This window comes from Epinephelus lanceolatus, chromosome 3, assembly GCF_041903045.1.
Source record: "Epinephelus lanceolatus isolate andai-2023 chromosome 3, ASM4190304v1, whole genome shotgun sequence".
Taxonomy (NCBI): domain Eukaryota; kingdom Metazoa; phylum Chordata; class Actinopteri; order Perciformes; family Serranidae; genus Epinephelus; species Epinephelus lanceolatus.
In genome coordinates, this window is record NC_135736.1 from 47120071 (window position 1) to 47136586 (window position 16516).

The 16516-nt window shown below is 41.3% G+C and overlaps 1 protein-coding gene across 2 annotated transcripts in view; it reads left to right on the plus strand.

Moving 5' to 3' along the window:
- The window catches only part of usp34 (ubiquitin specific peptidase 34), a 75801-nt gene that overhangs the window by 283 nt on the left and 59002 nt on the right, over window positions 1–16516 (plus strand). For both annotated transcript variants that reach the window (XM_033623736.2, XM_078166490.1), the window contains exons 2-4: window positions 8387–8477; window positions 11515–12079; window positions 13799–13849. In XM_033623736.2, the coding sequence (XP_033479627.2) occupies window positions 8387–8477; window positions 11515–12079; window positions 13799–13849 (707 nt within the window). The remainder of the gene's footprint in view (window positions 1–8386; window positions 8478–11514; window positions 12080–13798; window positions 13850–16516) is intronic.

A 16516-nucleotide genomic window follows, 5' to 3' on the forward strand; every position in this document is an offset into this window, starting at 1 on the left:
GTGTGTTTTTGTGATTAGCTCGCCTTTTCTGTCCAGACTTTGCAGCCGTGGGACAACTGGAAGTAATGTCGGTGTTTGTGCGTGTTTCACAGTCAGTGACAGTTTTGTCTTCGTGTCACACGGTGTCGGTTTTGATATGAATGCCACATCCAAATTGGCAGATCAGTTTTTGGGGGCCTGTCTGTCAAACACTCCACAGAACTCCCACAAGCTAATAGCTGCCTAACTCGACTCACAATCTTATCAGCTCGATCGGTTTTTGTACGTGACATTACAGCCATGACTTAAAATACTTTCGCACTGTCAAACACGGTGCACATGAGCGGGTTTTAAGGCTGCGAAATTGTGCTGAAACTCCGACCTGCACCGATTTTGGAAGTTAGCAGAGTTAGCTTAGTTTAGCTACAGCGAGCGAGCCTGACTTTGTTTGATGTGTTTGTCAGGTCAGTCTGCTAGCTGTCCACTCCGCTGCCACCCCATTGTTTTGCAGATGGTTCACAATCACAATTCAAAATGCCCTGCTGACTGTCAGTAACACGCTCGCTGTCCATATCGCTGACACGAACATGATGATGTATATTTCTTGTGTGGTTTTGGCGAGTCTCTTGAATGTAGTGTAAGCTAGCGGCAACTAAGCTAGCCCAGAAAATTAATGGCTGCAACGAGGCGCATATTTTGGCACACAGCACATCGTTAATCCTCGGTAGCTTGTGCATGTTTTTCGGGTCGATGTCGTGTGCACACCGGCCTCACGCCTTTGCTCGCTTTGGTGGCAAAATGAATCTTGCAATGAAGTCTTATTTCCACATGCAAGGCTAACGTCAACTTAAGCCAGCAAACGTAAATACAAGGTTGCCGTTATAGCTACAAGTTAGCCCAGGCGTGCTAACCGGGCCTTGCTGCACTTCAGGGCTGTCTGCAAGACACTGGACAAAGCCTGTCTGTGTTATAACACTGTTTGTAAAGCTGTTACAATGCTGCGATTGACGGTTTATTTGTCGTTTTCCCGTGTGTGTGTCCAGCCTATTGTGTGTGTCATGAGCTTGTGTGACTGAGAAGGGAAAGCTCCTCCTGCAGGCTCTGTAGGAATCCACTTTAATAGACAGTCATGCACCTGACTGTAGCATGGCCTCACTTACTCAAACTTATAAAGGAACTCCAGCTTATTTCTTTTTGAGTTGTTGGTGTTAATTAGAAGATAAGCCCTTTGGGAGTGTGTGCATACAAATATTAAATTGTGCGTGAGTTGTGGCCACCTGTTTTGGGAAAGGATTGCCATTTTCATTGTACATTATATGGCTGGAAGTATGTGGACACCCAGCTATTACAGACGTGTGTGACACTTGCTGAACATATCATTTTCAAAACCATGGGTATCACACTGATGCTATCACAGCCTTCTGTCTTCTGGGAAACTTTTCATTAGATTTTTTTTAGGAGTTGGCTGCAGGGATTTTCCTCCCATTCTGCAACAAGAGTATTATAACCCTTTCATACAAGCAATGCATGCTCCAACTGCCATGTTGCTGGATCTTCAGCCATATCTGGTTGTCGTTCAGAAACCGTACAAATCAACAGAATTACATTAATGCAAAATAAAAGTAAAGTCTGTCTTGCCCACGCCTGCACGCTCTCGGTTTGGCTGTTTCTCCTTTTGTCTCCCTCTTGTTAGGGAGTCTGTCAAATGACATTTAAAGGTCAATATCATTAATTTTCCATTCTTAATGGAGACGGCAGGTCACCAAAGGCGGGCAGCCGTGCTGGTCTGAATAGGTTATTAGTGAAGTCGGGTGCTGATGTAGGGTGATGAGGCCTGGCTTGCAGTTGAAGTGCCCGTTCGTCCTGAAGGTGTGCAATGGGGTTGAGGTCAGGGCTCAGTCACGTTCTTCCACACCAAACTGGGAAAAACCCAGTCTTTATGGAGCTGGCTTTGTGTATGGAGACATTGTTGTGTTGAAGCAGGAAAGAGCCAAATACAAACAGTTTGAGGCAAACTATTGTCCAAATATCATTGTATGCTGGAGGATTTAAGAATTCCCTTCACAAGTGAGAGGCTTAGACCAGAAGTACAATGTCCAACGTCCATCTGTCTTATAGGAGATGTTAATGAGCAGTTAATCTCATAGGAGAATCTTCCCAGTGTTTTTGTCTGAGACGTGTTGCCTGCTTCCAGTTCTGTATGTTAACAGTTGTGGTTTATCAATATATTCTACCTTCTGGTATTCGATGCTCGACTATCGTATGATCTGTAGCTATGCTGTTCATGTGCCAGATTTGGTTTTGGTTGTGTGTTTTGTGTAGAGGTCTCCGTTATAATATGGATGTGCAAAATATCTGTGTATATTTTTGGGAAACCCCAGATCAGGTTGTCTCGTTGATGCTCATCACAAAGCATGTGTCGCACTGTGTTGCACAGTGACAGGAAGTCAAACAGTAGTTTTGAATTATTTTTCACCTGCGTTCTTACATGTCAGAGGTCATTGTGTGGAACATTTTAGTCCTCTTGCATTGTGTAAAGTTAGATGGACAAAATGTGTGTCGCACCTTTAAATTAGAGCTGAGTATCATTTGAGAATTTTCATTACCAGTGCCAGTACAATACATGACTCTCAGTACAGAAACAATACTTTGTTTTCAGCGTCTTACTTTGAGAAATATAATCTTGTTTTTCTTTCTGCAAAACCCATAAAAACCCAAAGTTTTCAAATGTTTAATTTTGTCTAAACACGAGCAGCCACATGAAAACTGTGTGTAAATAAAATACAGCTTAAAACTAGTAGAAATTTAGATTTGAAATCTGACCAGGGATTCAGTGCTACCTTTCAGGACTGGAGAGGATTCGACAGCATTTAATAATCAGTGCTACGTATACATTAAGTTGGTATCAAAGGTGTTTTGGTTCAATACCCAGCTGTACTCAGAATGTAAAAAAAATCTACAAAACATTTCCAGTGGTTGGCAACGAGATGACAGTATGAATAGATTGTGTTCGTTTACTTCTCTGTTTGAGGTTTTGATGTGGTTTGGGCTTCAAGTTGTATGAAGGTTAAAGGTTACTCTGTGCTGACACACCACCACACACACAATTTTACTTCGCTATAGTTTGGCTGGAGTCTGACTCAAATAACATGACAGAAAATCTGCTGCTCGTGTGCTTTTCACGAGTCCAGCAGTGAAAACTGGTTGTATTTTTGTGGCAGTACGAGGCCTGTTGGGCCTTTCCAACTCTGCTGATACAAACTAGTGTTGTGGTGGGTTGGAGGGGGGCTCCACAGCGGGGTGGTGTCAGCTGTGACAGCTCTGTCTACAAGACTGGCAGGTCCATGTGTTCTGTCTGTAGGTGACCTGTGACCTCAGATTTGCTGCAGCAGCATGTGTTTGTGTGCGTATGTAAGAGGCAGAATCCCCTTTTACAACAGGGAGCTGTGTTTCCTGACACAGGGCTGAGCCATGCGGTTTCCAAAAATGCAAGGGTTTGTTTCTTCTCTGTTTCATGTGTGAATATCTTTGGGTGTTGGACTGTCAGACAAAACAAACTATCTGAAGATGTCACCTTGGGTGCTAGGGAAATTGTGACATTTGCATTATTTTCTGACATTTTCTAAATGAAATTCAGCCTGTAGAAAACTGTGGTATCATTGTATAAAACAGTTTGTGCAATGTGGGCGTGTAGGAAGGGTAGGAAAGTGCATCATATAAATCCAGCCTTTCTTCTCCAGTTTAAAGACTCTTAAATCACACACACAAACTTAAACTGCTAAAATATAATTGCCGGATGATGCAACTTCAACAATAAAGAGTGGACTTTGAAGTCCCAATTTATAAACATTTGCTGAAGACATTTTGACGTGTCACAGCAGGAAAACACGGGTGTAAATAACAATATTAATGATGGCTGAATTCCATTTAGCTGCGTCACTTTCAGGGTCCTGGTATTTTTCATGCTGGCTCAGAGGGACACAACAGAACCATTGTTAATGTTACTCACGACACCTATGATGCCCTTTCTAACTATAACAGGGGAAAATGTCTTCAGTGAAAAAGGGCCATAAGAAGTAATAATGGCATCATTATTGTTTTTAGTGAACTTTTACTTAAAGTAGGTAAATTAGGCCTCATTCACATTGAGGTTACAACGTGACCAACAACGTGTAACCCAGTGCTGAGCAAAACTACAACATGCAGAAGGAAATGTAGTCACAATGCTTGTCACTCATAGTTTTCATACTTCATTTGTAATTCACATGGTCATGAGCTGGAGACAGAAATTAAATTTAAATTGGGTGTAAAATTATTCTCTCAATTACGTAGAATTTCAATTTGGATGTACAGTTAACGTTTAGGGGACGTAGGACTTATGTTGCCTCTGATTTGAATATTTTATAAAGTTTTTTTTAAAAATTTACTTTTAACTTAAAGTAGCTGTTTTTCAGCTTCTTTCCTTTAAAGGTTGAGTTGGTAAGATCTAGGGGGTTTTAGTGGCATCTAGTGGTGAGGATTGCAGATTGCAACCAGCTGAAACTTAACCCGGTTAGAATTTCTTAAGTGTTCATTGTTCAGGAGGTTTTAACTGGAGGCTGAATTATCCTCCTCTCCAAAACAAACAGACTAGGTGATTTAAACCAGTAAAAACACTGAATAAAACAGTTTCACGTTACAAATCAGTGTTCATCAAATGGTGTTTGGCCCATCGCAGACAAGCTGCGCGCCCAGCACCTGCTTTTTTTGTGCTCGCCTTATTTCTGATCCAAACGTTCAGGAGGTTTTTACTGGGAGCCGAATTAACTGCAGAAGTCTTCTCCTCTCTAAAACAAATGATCCGGGTGATTTAAACAAGTAAAAACACAGAATAAAGCAGTTTCAAAATGTGTTTTTCCAAGGTTGTTTGGCATGTCAGAGACAGGCTGCTATTCCAGCACCTGCTAATATGTGCTCAGCGTTTTTATATGATAACTTAAGATCCAGACGTTCAGGAGGTTTCTGCCGGGAGCTGAATTAACCACAGAGTTCTCTTCCTCTCCAAAACAGACAGACCCGGGGATTAAACCTGTAAAAACACCAAATAAAGCAGCTTCACGCTAAAAAAATCTGTGTTTTTCTGACGCTCGTGTTGCTTACAGTGGTGGTTGACGCAAAAACGTGAAGGGCTCTATCTAGAGCCAGTGTTTGGTTTTTCCATTCTGGGCTACTGTAGAAATGTGGTAGTGAAACATGGCAGTCTCTATAGACAAAGACCCGCTCCCTATACATAAACAGCTCATTCTAAGGTAATGAAAACACAACAATTCTGTATTTTTCTGTAAATTTACACTAAAGAAAACATACTTATTATATTATATTCCATTCCTGACAGTATATCCCTTAAAATTCTACACACTGGACCTTTAATCTTTGGATTGACAGCTTCAATGATTCAACCATTTATCATCCAAATACTGATTGTTCATTTAAAAATTACTGTATCTCTTGAAGCAGAATACTGAATCCCTTCAACCCAGAGGATAATACGTGTTAGTCTGATGATGAAGTTGTTTTTTGTATCACATATTTTGGAGTTTTTCCCTTCTTCACGCACAGTGGAAGTAGGTGAAGTTGTGCCATAAATCCCTACTGTGCTTCTACACTACCCTTCAATCCAGACAACGAACTTACAAAATCCAGTTGCAGTGTTTTATTGAAATGTTACAAAGCCTCTCTTCCACCTGAAATTCTTCAGAAATGGAGATAAGACAGAAATTAAAATACAAATGCACAACATCACAGGCTCAGTGGCACACAGATCTCAATCAGAGAGTGTCTTTCTGACAGATGTTGTCATTCCACAGGCTTCAGATCTTTCTCCTCTGTTGGCTTTCAAAAGCACATTTTAGCTAAACTGTACTTATAGTGTCACAGCTGGAATGTTCATGTTTCATGCCTCCAGTCTGTCTGAACGCTACAGTTGCTGCTGAGCTGAGGAGTGTGATCACACTGTGCAGGTGTCCTCCCCCTCTTTGTATTTATATCCACGGTGAGCTGCAGCCATAAACTGGGTTTAATGTTGGCACCTGGCGTGCCCATTCGCAGACATCATCATCACCATCATCCCTCAGCACTTGGTTACAATGGTATGAGATTTTCACGGTGCGATAACTGTCTCGGAAGATATCCCCATATCATGGTATCATGGTATTGCAGAATTTATACTATTATCAGTCAGAATGAATCTTAAAGGAATGAGAACAGAAGGGTTAATTTTGGTTTAACAAATGTTTTATTACTTTAATTTACTAATTTTGTTAATGGAAGTATGTTTAAAAAGTCTCGCCTTTAGAAAATAACGAAAATAAAAGGGACATTCTCCGTACAGTCGCATTTTTTCCAATATCGTAGATAAGCAAATGTGCACTATGATTACCGTCAACTTTTAAATCAAGGGATACCCTAAAACTGGTATATGGCTGCAACCCTACTCAGCACGGCTGCAGGAAGACTGTCAAATCTGTCGGGCACATACCCCAGAGAGTGAACTTCCTCCCGGGCATTGAAGCCTCAGAGGAGCCTCTGTTCACTTGTAGAGCTGAAAGCGTTTTGGTTCAGTTCAGAAAAGCGTACTGCTTGCACAGCTAAGACGGTCGATTGAAACTATTGTCACTGTTTTTTTTTGTGTGTGTGTGTGTGTGTGTTCTGTCTTTGCTGTCAAATTTAGGTCAGTGATTCAGTGGAGACACTTGATTCCTCTGAAATGGGTGTGACTGATGTGGATCTTTGAAGGCCAATACAGCAACAGTAACTTTAGACTGGAGCTGTTGAATACTGGTGCCAATATTTCTTTGTTGTAGGGAGCCTTCAAACTGTAGCCCGTCTGATAAAGGCCTTCGAGGCCAGTATCAATATGTTAAAGTAAACATGTTTATTATATGCTTATTTTTTATGAGAGTTTTACTACATTTTTGAATGAGAGAGAAAACATGAACAAATAATGAGAAATGAGTTGGGTGCGCATTTTGATCCTGTGTCCATAGTGTCCCTTTGGTTTATTCAGATCCAGATTATGACAGCGTCCTCAGCATTTGCAGCAGAGGTGAACAATTTCTCCAAATTTCTGGGAAAGGTTTCCTCCTAATTCCTCAGGGAAAATCAGTCAGTTTTTCCATCCCATACGTACAGTATATATATATATATATATATATATATATATTTCTTACTGTGCCAGTTGTTTAAAATGTGTTAGTTTTCATACCAGTTTCTAGTTATTGCTTCCATGCAGGTGTGCAGACTTTTGCAGATAATAGAAAGCCAGTGTTACAAACTCTGGGTGGGGAGTTTGCACATTTTCCAGGTGGCATTACGGGAAATTGTGGGATCTAGTGTTTGTGGAGGTTAACTCAGGATATCTTGTCCTCTGTCTTCTTTGATTATGACCATTCTTTATGTATATTTTAATAAAAGTCTCTCTTGGGAGCCTCCATACTTTAAGAGTGAGGTGCAAAACTAAATCGCTGGAGTACCCCTTTATCATCTCACAAATCTGGATATTACCCACTTGGGGCATGGATACTGTGCTGCACTGAGGCAGGATGTACAGTTAAAAGAACACTTGGCACATCTAATTCAAAACAGGTGTGAGTAGGACACCGTTTGCAGACGAACTCCTGCACACACTCGTAACTTGCAACAGAAATTGATTTATTGTGATTAAGGGCAAGTTAGACAGTTTGTGGGAGACTGCCGAGGGATGTACAGTTAAACAATACATTTTGTTGCTGAAGTTAACAGTCGAAGTAATTATAGGATGGCTGTAAATCTTAATCTTCAATGGATATTAAATTCTGACAAATAATTTAAAGTAAAAGCACAAATAAAGCCGAAAGGTTCCTTTGAATTTAAAGTAGATAAGGGTCAAATTTTTGTAAATATGTGGCATATAAACGTTACTCTACTTTTTTTTTTTTTTTTTTTTTTTTTTTTTGACTGTCTCAACATACTGTAAGCTGATACTTGAATATCTGGGATAAACCATTATTGGTCAGTAACTTTGAAGGGCATGGACACAGGTTGCGTCTGGAGTAACCATAACAAGCAACGATCATAGCCAAATAACATGAAATCCTGAGTGCAGCTGTCGCGCCCTGAAAAACAGGCGCTCAGGAAGGCATGCGTGTCGCTCTGGTGTCACTCTGGTGTTTAAGTGTGCCTTCGATTCTATGTTGAAAACAATGGATTTGAGGGTGCAAAAAAGAAGGCGATGTGTACGGCCCCTAAAACCAGCCTGCAGGTGACTGGTGGTGTTTAGTCAGCTGGTGCGTAGAGAGTAAAATGTTAAAGCAAGATATTATTTTTCTGTTTCGTTCCTGAGATGTATCTAGCTGTTCACTAACAGGTATTTTCTCTTGCTTCTCCTCAGTATCGGATGCAGACGGCAGTGAAGGAGGCTTCCAGCTGAAGAAGGAACATGCCCTGCGAGTGCTGGGCTACATCAGCTCCTGGACACAGAGGTCAGTTCGTCTTCCTCTGAAGTCTCTCACACGAGTCAGCTGATAATGTTTACATAATTAGGCTCAAAGAACAACAAGTTGTGGTGTTGCTTGGCCTGATCCCGTGTGTTGATTATTCAAAGTTCTGCCAAACTGCAGCTGTTTGCTTTTTCCTACAGCAGTCCTTCGTTCGTCACTAAGGCTGATGTATAGTCCATGCATGAGGCCTACGCTGTTGTGAGCATTTACACTTGTGTGGTGGTGTCTCTGTGTGGCTCTGCAGTCACACCCACAGTTAGCTGTGGGGTTTCTGTGCCACTGTGTTAAGTTACTGTGCTGTTTAGTTGTCAAGCATAGACATTGGATTTATTTTGATAACTTTAATGTAGTTGAAGTGTATCTGATCAGGACTGTATCGGCAGACACCCAATATTAAATGACTCACATTGGGATCAGGGGCAAGAAACCTTCCCTGGACAGTAGCATAAATCCTGCTTCAGTTGGTGTGATCAGGGTTTTCTGTCCAGGCGATAGATTAGTGTGTCTTTAAACAACAATAGAAAAGAGAAGAAATCAAGCTGGAAAACCATTTTGAAAGTGATCTAAACCAAGACCGTCCTCAGCAGCTGGGGTCCAGCTACCTACGAGCAAGGCATTAAATCTGGTGGTTTGGAGGGCGTCTCTCAGGTGTGAGTGTGGCTTCACTGTGATGTGAAGTTTTATTGTATTTCTGATCAGAAAAATGATTCTTGTTTTATGGGAGCAGAAACATCTGATCTGCTCTGTCAGTAAATGAAGCTCCTGAGTAATAATGATTTGTTCTGTTTTTATTCATCCAGCTGGAGCGTTTTATATTTGGTGTAATGAAGGAGACTTGAAGTCGCTGACCTAAACATTCAAAATTTTGCTGACTAATTTGTTTAAACGTTACCAAGAAGCACTCCATCCTTGGGCAGGCTGTGCTTTAGTTGTGAGTGTGTCATGCTTCCATCTTTGTTCAAAGTAAGAATTTGCCGGTGACGCATGCTGTACTTTAACTTCAGTGATGTATGAGAGGTGCACTGAGACGTGGCAAAACATCAGTGTACTCGCACACACTCAGTTTTCTGTGTGAATAAAAAACTTGAATGAAAGTGTTGTATTTTAAATTTGACTCCATCTATTGTCATCTTAAGTGGCAGTCAAAAAAATTTAGACTCCTTAGATTGAGCTGAGTTTGTTGGAAGCAAAGTTGAGTCTGTGAAATCCAAAGATTGGACAGAAACATTTTTACGCAAAGTTTCAGTGTACTGAGAAAGTATCTATCTGTCTGTCTGTCAAGCTTCAAATATCTCATTATATTTTATGACATCATTACCTAAAGAAAATCCTGTAATTTATCAGATTAAATGACTTATTAGCATTTTGTTATTGAGGTTATATTAATATAATTTATAGTGCTGTTAGTTGTGTATACCAGGCTCCCAGGATGTGCGCCGGACTTTGAAGCCAATTTTTGTAGTGGCCAAACAGTTGAGTAACCTCTGTCAGGTGATGCCATGTGGCCCAGAAAGTCTTTTCCCATTGAGTAACATGGCGAAACAGATGTCTGTAAATCAATGGATAGATATTTTTTTTTTTTAGCATCACAACCCTTGAGAAATGACTTGTTTCACTGTCAGACTTAAATCCATTTGGACAAATAAGGTTTGGAAACTCTATGGGGCGCACAGTGCAGATCATCCATGTAATTTCACCTGCACAGTTGAACTTTTTGGCATCATGCTCCACTGAGCAACTTTAATAGGAATGAACGGGACTCCGCCTCCAAGCTGTAGCTACTTCTCCTTAAACACTCATGGTTAATACGGGTGTGTGCGTCCCTTTGTGTGCAGCAAGTGGGACAGCCAACAGTTTATTTGACTGCAGTGAAAATGTTGTTTTTGAAAGGCTAAACGCCAACAAATATAGATTGAAGCAAAATATTTTGTTAGATGAAGTGCAAGCTGTGCAGTCATATATCGATATAAACGGTGTTGCCTAAATCCATATCTTGCTTGAAAATATATCGATATATTGTAAAAAAAAAAAAAAAAAAAAAATTCGATATTCCGCCCAGCCATACTGTGCAGCATTCAAATACAGATTTAGATTTCAGTGTCAACATCGTAAATGAAGCCTCTGTTCGGTACAGCCCTATAACATTCTGTAACAACAACAACAGAGAAGAGTGAGCAATCAACAAGTGTAGAGAGTGTACTGCTTCGTTTGTGCTTCTGACTCAACAGTCTGAGCCGGATTTTAGTCTTCAGAAATCAAGAAATTACGAAAAATGCTACCAATCTCTACATAATTTAAAGGGATTATTTTTATTATTATTAGTCGTGACATGTAACACAGCAGCGTCAGCCTCTAGTGTGATGTATAACACATGCGACAGCAGCGCTTTATAGACAATAACAATGACATAACATAACAGTAACAGTCATTTACCGTCCCTGTTTTATGGCAACTGATCTCGTCCTCTGCTTGGAGCATAAAGAGCTCCTGAACCTCATTGTTTTCCCAATTTAAGCCACTGTTTTTCTTCTTGGAGTTAGCTGTTAACTGCTAACAGCTACTTCTAAAATCTCCTTCGGTAGGTCGCATACATAACGTGTGTCAAAATGTCACACCTGTGCTGCCCATGATCTTGTCCTGCACCAGCTCCATCAAGTCAAAACTCTGAAAACCATTTTGGACCATCTGCCCAAACTCCGCTGCCTCCAACCTCAACTTCATTGCTCCTTCTCTGCCCAGACTGTGGACTGTTAGAACACTGGTTACTGAAACGTTCAGGGACAAGTTTTACTGTTTCTTAAGCAGGTTACATGTCAGTGAGTTCTTTTAAGTATAGCTCATTTATTTCCTCCTTGGTTTTGTATTTTTATCCCTGTCAGAATGTCACAAATGACGTCACAGTTATTTTCCTCATTCGTAGCTCCATAATTACAGTACCTGACTGACTTGAGAGTGAAGCTCTGCAGCCATGTTGATTGCTTTTTTAACACTTCTTGTTTCTTCTCTGTTGTGTCGTCAGACAATGTCTCTGCTGCTTCAAGGAGTACAAGCACCTGGAGGTCTTTAATCAGCTGGTCTACGCCCTCATCAACCTGGTCATCGCTCAGATCAGCAGCCTGAGAGACCGCCTCTGCAGCGTCCAGGACCACACCCATAAAGGAGCCGGGGGTGAGGGGGTGGGGTCTGAATGGAGCGGGAATGAGGCTGCACCCGGGCCCCTCCCCCAACCGTCCTCACCCGGGGAGGACGAACCTGTGAATGTGGAGAGAGACTCTGCTGAAGAGGACGCTGACGCCCCCGACCTGAACCAGAATAAGACCCAGAGCCAGGGTCAAGGGCAGGCTCAGGGGGCCAACCAGCCATGTGAAGCCCAGATGGAAGCACTGGGTCCTGTGGAGAGCGGCAGTGGGTCAGGGGATGGTGATGGTGGTGTCGGAGCAAGCGGCGGCAGTGACAGCCAGGACCCGTTCAGCTCCTGGAGCACAGAGGAGAGGGAGAAACTGCTGCTGTGTGCCGCCAAGATCTTCCAGATCCAGTTCCCCCTCTACACAGCCTACAAACACAACACACACCCCACCATAGAGGTGAGGACATGACCCACAGCACACACACACCTAACACACCACCATACCTGCAGGTTACAGCCTGACAAGTGCTCTGTTTTCTAATCTGACAGTGATATTCATATTTGAGAGTAAAAAAAATCATATGAAGATAATTTAACATAAATGCATTTTAAACAATTTTGATAGGAATCCTTTAAATATTCTTTTTATAGCATTGAAACTAAGATGTGTTCTGAGCCAGACATTTTACAGTGTAAAAATTAACTTGGTGCTCTGTGTTGGACAAACGATTTGTGTTTTTAAATTATGTCAAATATATTTTTTACCACTTTTTCAAATGCAGTTCCTGGTTGCTTTTTTTTTTTTTTTTCCCTAGAATGGCAAATGCATGATTTGCCCTACACTCTCTCTGACAGGCTAGTACCAGCTGTATTGGTTGGTTGGATTGGTTAAGGCATAATCCGTCATCCAGAGTAGGCTCTCATCACCACGCGTCCTTTAGAGGGAATACAATCCAAAGTTTCATGTAGATGGCATCAGCGTACAGACACGGAAGGTTTAAAATGTCTCCAAATTTCTACTTTAAACAAACCAGTGCAGTAGGTTGTACCAACAATAAATCCAAAAACGCTGATCTCCAATTTCCCTGCCATATTGTGAAAAAGATGGAAGACAACAGCTCGGGCTTTGGCTCCAAGCTAGACCAACATCGCGTCATCGCCAACTCTGTGTCCTTTTTAGGGGGAAAGAAACGTGCCGTCACATCAGGAGAGAAACGTGAAAGTGCTGAAAAATGGTTGTGTAGCAGGTTAACCTAGGCTTTCACGCAGTTTGGTAAATCGCCAAATGATGCTGGTGACAGGTACTACTGATGTTAACGTTATTTTTTACGTTAGTAACTTAACAGTCATACGGTATAGCAGCATGGTAAGTCGATTAAGACAACAGCCTAAAGATACCTGGTGATCCAATCATATATAGATGTCCTGATAAACAATATCTGGCCACTGTGTTGGGTCATTGGTCCACTTGGACGGTGGAAGACTTAAGGAACATAATGGTAATCAACCTTAGTTTATTAAGGTATCTTTAACACTTGCTCAGTGCCCGTCTGATGTGTCCTAGGAATAAGACACTCGCTTCCTGGTCAGTTACAAGTCCTGCCGTTGGCCATCAAGAAATTAGCATTTAATTCCCGTAAAAACACAACTTCAAGTTTTTATATTTTTGTTTGTGAGCAGATTAAACAAAGGAAATATGCTGAGATAATTATTAAACTTTAGAGATATATGGGGCTTCTGTGGCTTAGTGGTAGAGCAGGCGCCCCATATACAAGGCTGTTGCCGCAGCGGCCCGAGTTTGACTCCAGCTTGTGGCCCTTTGCTGCATGTCACTCCCTCTCTCTCTCTCCCCCTTTAACGCTTGTCTGTCCTATCGATTAAAGGCAAAATGCCCCAAAAAATATCTTTAAGTGCCACAGTGCCCTGTGGTGTAAACACACCGGTCCATTGTAGCTTTTCTACTGAAAACCAAAACACATTATTCTCTGCTCAAGCTCTTTTTAACACCCTCTGAATGTGAGCACAATGGCCCGTAATTCAGAAACCTCAGAATTCAACAGCTGAACAGAACTCTGCCTTCAAATAAAAATTACTCTCTCTCAGGCTGACACAAGTTTTTATTGTCATGTATGACCTCTACAACTTTGATCTCACGGTCTCTTTTTCTTTTCCTCAGGACATATCTGCTCATGAGAGCAACATCCTCGGCTCCTTCTGCGACATGAACGTAAGAAATCTACTCTTTCCTTTTTTTCTCTGAGTCAAGTGAAGTGTACACTCTGCTTCCTGTCCATCACCTGACACCTATAGCTGGAAATGATCCCTCAAAAACACGTTGTTGAAGGGCCAGTTCAGACCAGTGATGACAGTCTGCTGCAACAACCACCTCCCTATTCATTTTAATGGAACTCCCATCGCCTAATTCACTATAAGCTGCTTTGGGAACAATTGTGTGCAGAAGGCTTTAAGAGTGAACTTCGTCTCTCTTGTCCTGTTCTTGTGATGGTTGTATTTCTGTAATTTATTCAATCCTGAAACTGTTTTATTGGGAAGCTACACGAACAAGCTCCTGATGAAGAGTAGATGTAGGGCTGAGGCATGTTCAGAATACATCAGGGGCCCGTTAGTGCCAAACAGTGTCATATAACTGGCTGAACAGATGCAAGTTCATTGGTCACATCTTCTCTCCTTCCACTCTTTAGTTTTGGTTCTTATCCGAGGTCAGCATGCATACTCTGTGGAAATTAAATTAAGCAGGTTTGTGCAGGCCCAAGGACAGATTAACAAGAAAAAAGTGCTTCATCATGGGCCCTGGACTGGGAGGAGAAATACTTCATTGTTAGTAACACCAGTTTTCACTGAGTCACCTTTTATGAGTTGTCTAAAAAATGTCTGAAAGTCATCCCTACTCAGCAGCAGTTGTGTGGACAGCAGTGTCTGTCTGATGTCTGTCATCAGCTCAGACGTTACTATCCCAGTGTGACATTCAAAACTTTCTGGATGATTAACTAAAAATAATAATCGACTTCTGTCACTGACAGCAGCTGTGCCTGCGTGACGTTTATTATAATAAAATACTCAATAGTGAGTTCTTTAGTAAACCTAACCAAATATGGAATTTTGATCTCAGTGTTGAACAAAATAATCACAATCATCATTCTGTCATGACTGTGCAGCTCTACCAGAACTATATCACGTCATCATTTCTCTGTTAGTAAGAAAAGTAATGGAATTACATGCATTTATTAGTTACTTTAGTGCAATACCCCCCTCAAAGTTGACCTCTCAAAATAATGTTCAGCTCAGTCCTTGGCTCTGAAATAACTCCATGTCTCTACTGCAGATATAACCATGGACACTAATGGCTAGCAGATGTATTAGAAGGACTAAATAACGGACTCCAAGATGGCAACTGTTCAGTCCAATGTAAATTGCTCACCTAGGGAATAAACCCAAAAAACTTCTAGCCCCTGGGTTACTTCCAGGTTGTGCGACCTACTGATTACGGGCAGTCATCCCATCATGCCTCAGTGGCACAGCTGGGCTTTGTGAAAGAGAACGGCCTTCCAGAAATTCTCATTCTGCCATTATTGTGCAGCTCTACCAGAACTAAATCAATTCATCATTACTCTATTAGTAAGAAAAGTAATGTGATTACATACATTTATTAGTTTTGTGCAATACCCAATGTTACTCTTGCTAAGCCCCACCCCCCAAAGTTACTGTTGCTATGCAGCTTTGCACATGCCGGTCCTGAACGGGACTTTCTCTAACCTAATTTTGGACCTCTCTGAATAATGTCGTTATCTGATTATCAGTTCATCCCTGAGCTTTGAGGTAACACCGTGTCTCTACTGCAGGTATAACTAACTATATGTATTACAAGGATTAGATAATGGACCCCAAGATGGCGCCTGTTCAGTCCAATGAGAATTGCTCGCCTAGCGTGTATGCCAAAAAATTTTCTAGCTTCTCGGTTAGTAGTAGTGTAGTGTTTATCCCATCATGCCTCAGTGGCACAACTGGGCTTTTTGAAAGAGCACACAGTGTTCCAGAAATTGGAAAAGGCGTTTTGGCCTTTAAAAAGTGGTAACATTAATTAAACACACGTGAAGTAGCAGACATCACTGTTGTGACACATTTGATGGTAGAGTTGCACACTGCTGACTCAGACTGAAGTACTGTCTGCTCAAGTGTACTACGAGTTGTTCTGAGTTAAAAAACTTAATCCTTATACTTTAATTCAAGTGCTGATTTTAAATCAATTTTGCATGTAATGTACGGGGGAGTTTTTATTGTCTCCTGACCTGAGAGGTTATCAGAAACATGACACTCACGCAGCTGAGTATCCAAATATAAACGCCTGATCTGAGGCTTCACGTTGCAGCGATCCGCTCTTTGTTGGGTGGCACAGCTTAAAGTTATTTTGTCCTGTGGACTCCGCTCACTTCTGTTTCTTTTAATATCAGTGAAGTAAAGGACTTCACATGGGATGGAAAGCCCTCCAAAATGGGAAGTAGATTTGCAACGAATCAAAGACAGGAGCTATCAGTTATTTTGAAAAGATGACATTTCAATTTGGTGAATCACCTTTAAATTTGTAAAAATGTAACAATACATTTCCTCCTCATCAAAAACAGAAAATGATGCACAAAAGGCATGTGTCTCTTCTAGATGTCTAGATTACTGCTATTAACAAAGGCAGCAAATATCACACAAGGTAAAGAAAAGTATCCAAGACTTAAAGCTATACTATGCAGGATTGTATGTTACTGTTTTTAAAGAACCTCGCCAGTCAGATTGAAAGTGAAAGCCAACCACAGATTCACTGTTTGGCGTTTTGCTTTGCTGTATTTGCATTTTTTTGTGCGCTGTATCTTAAAGATGCCTGCTG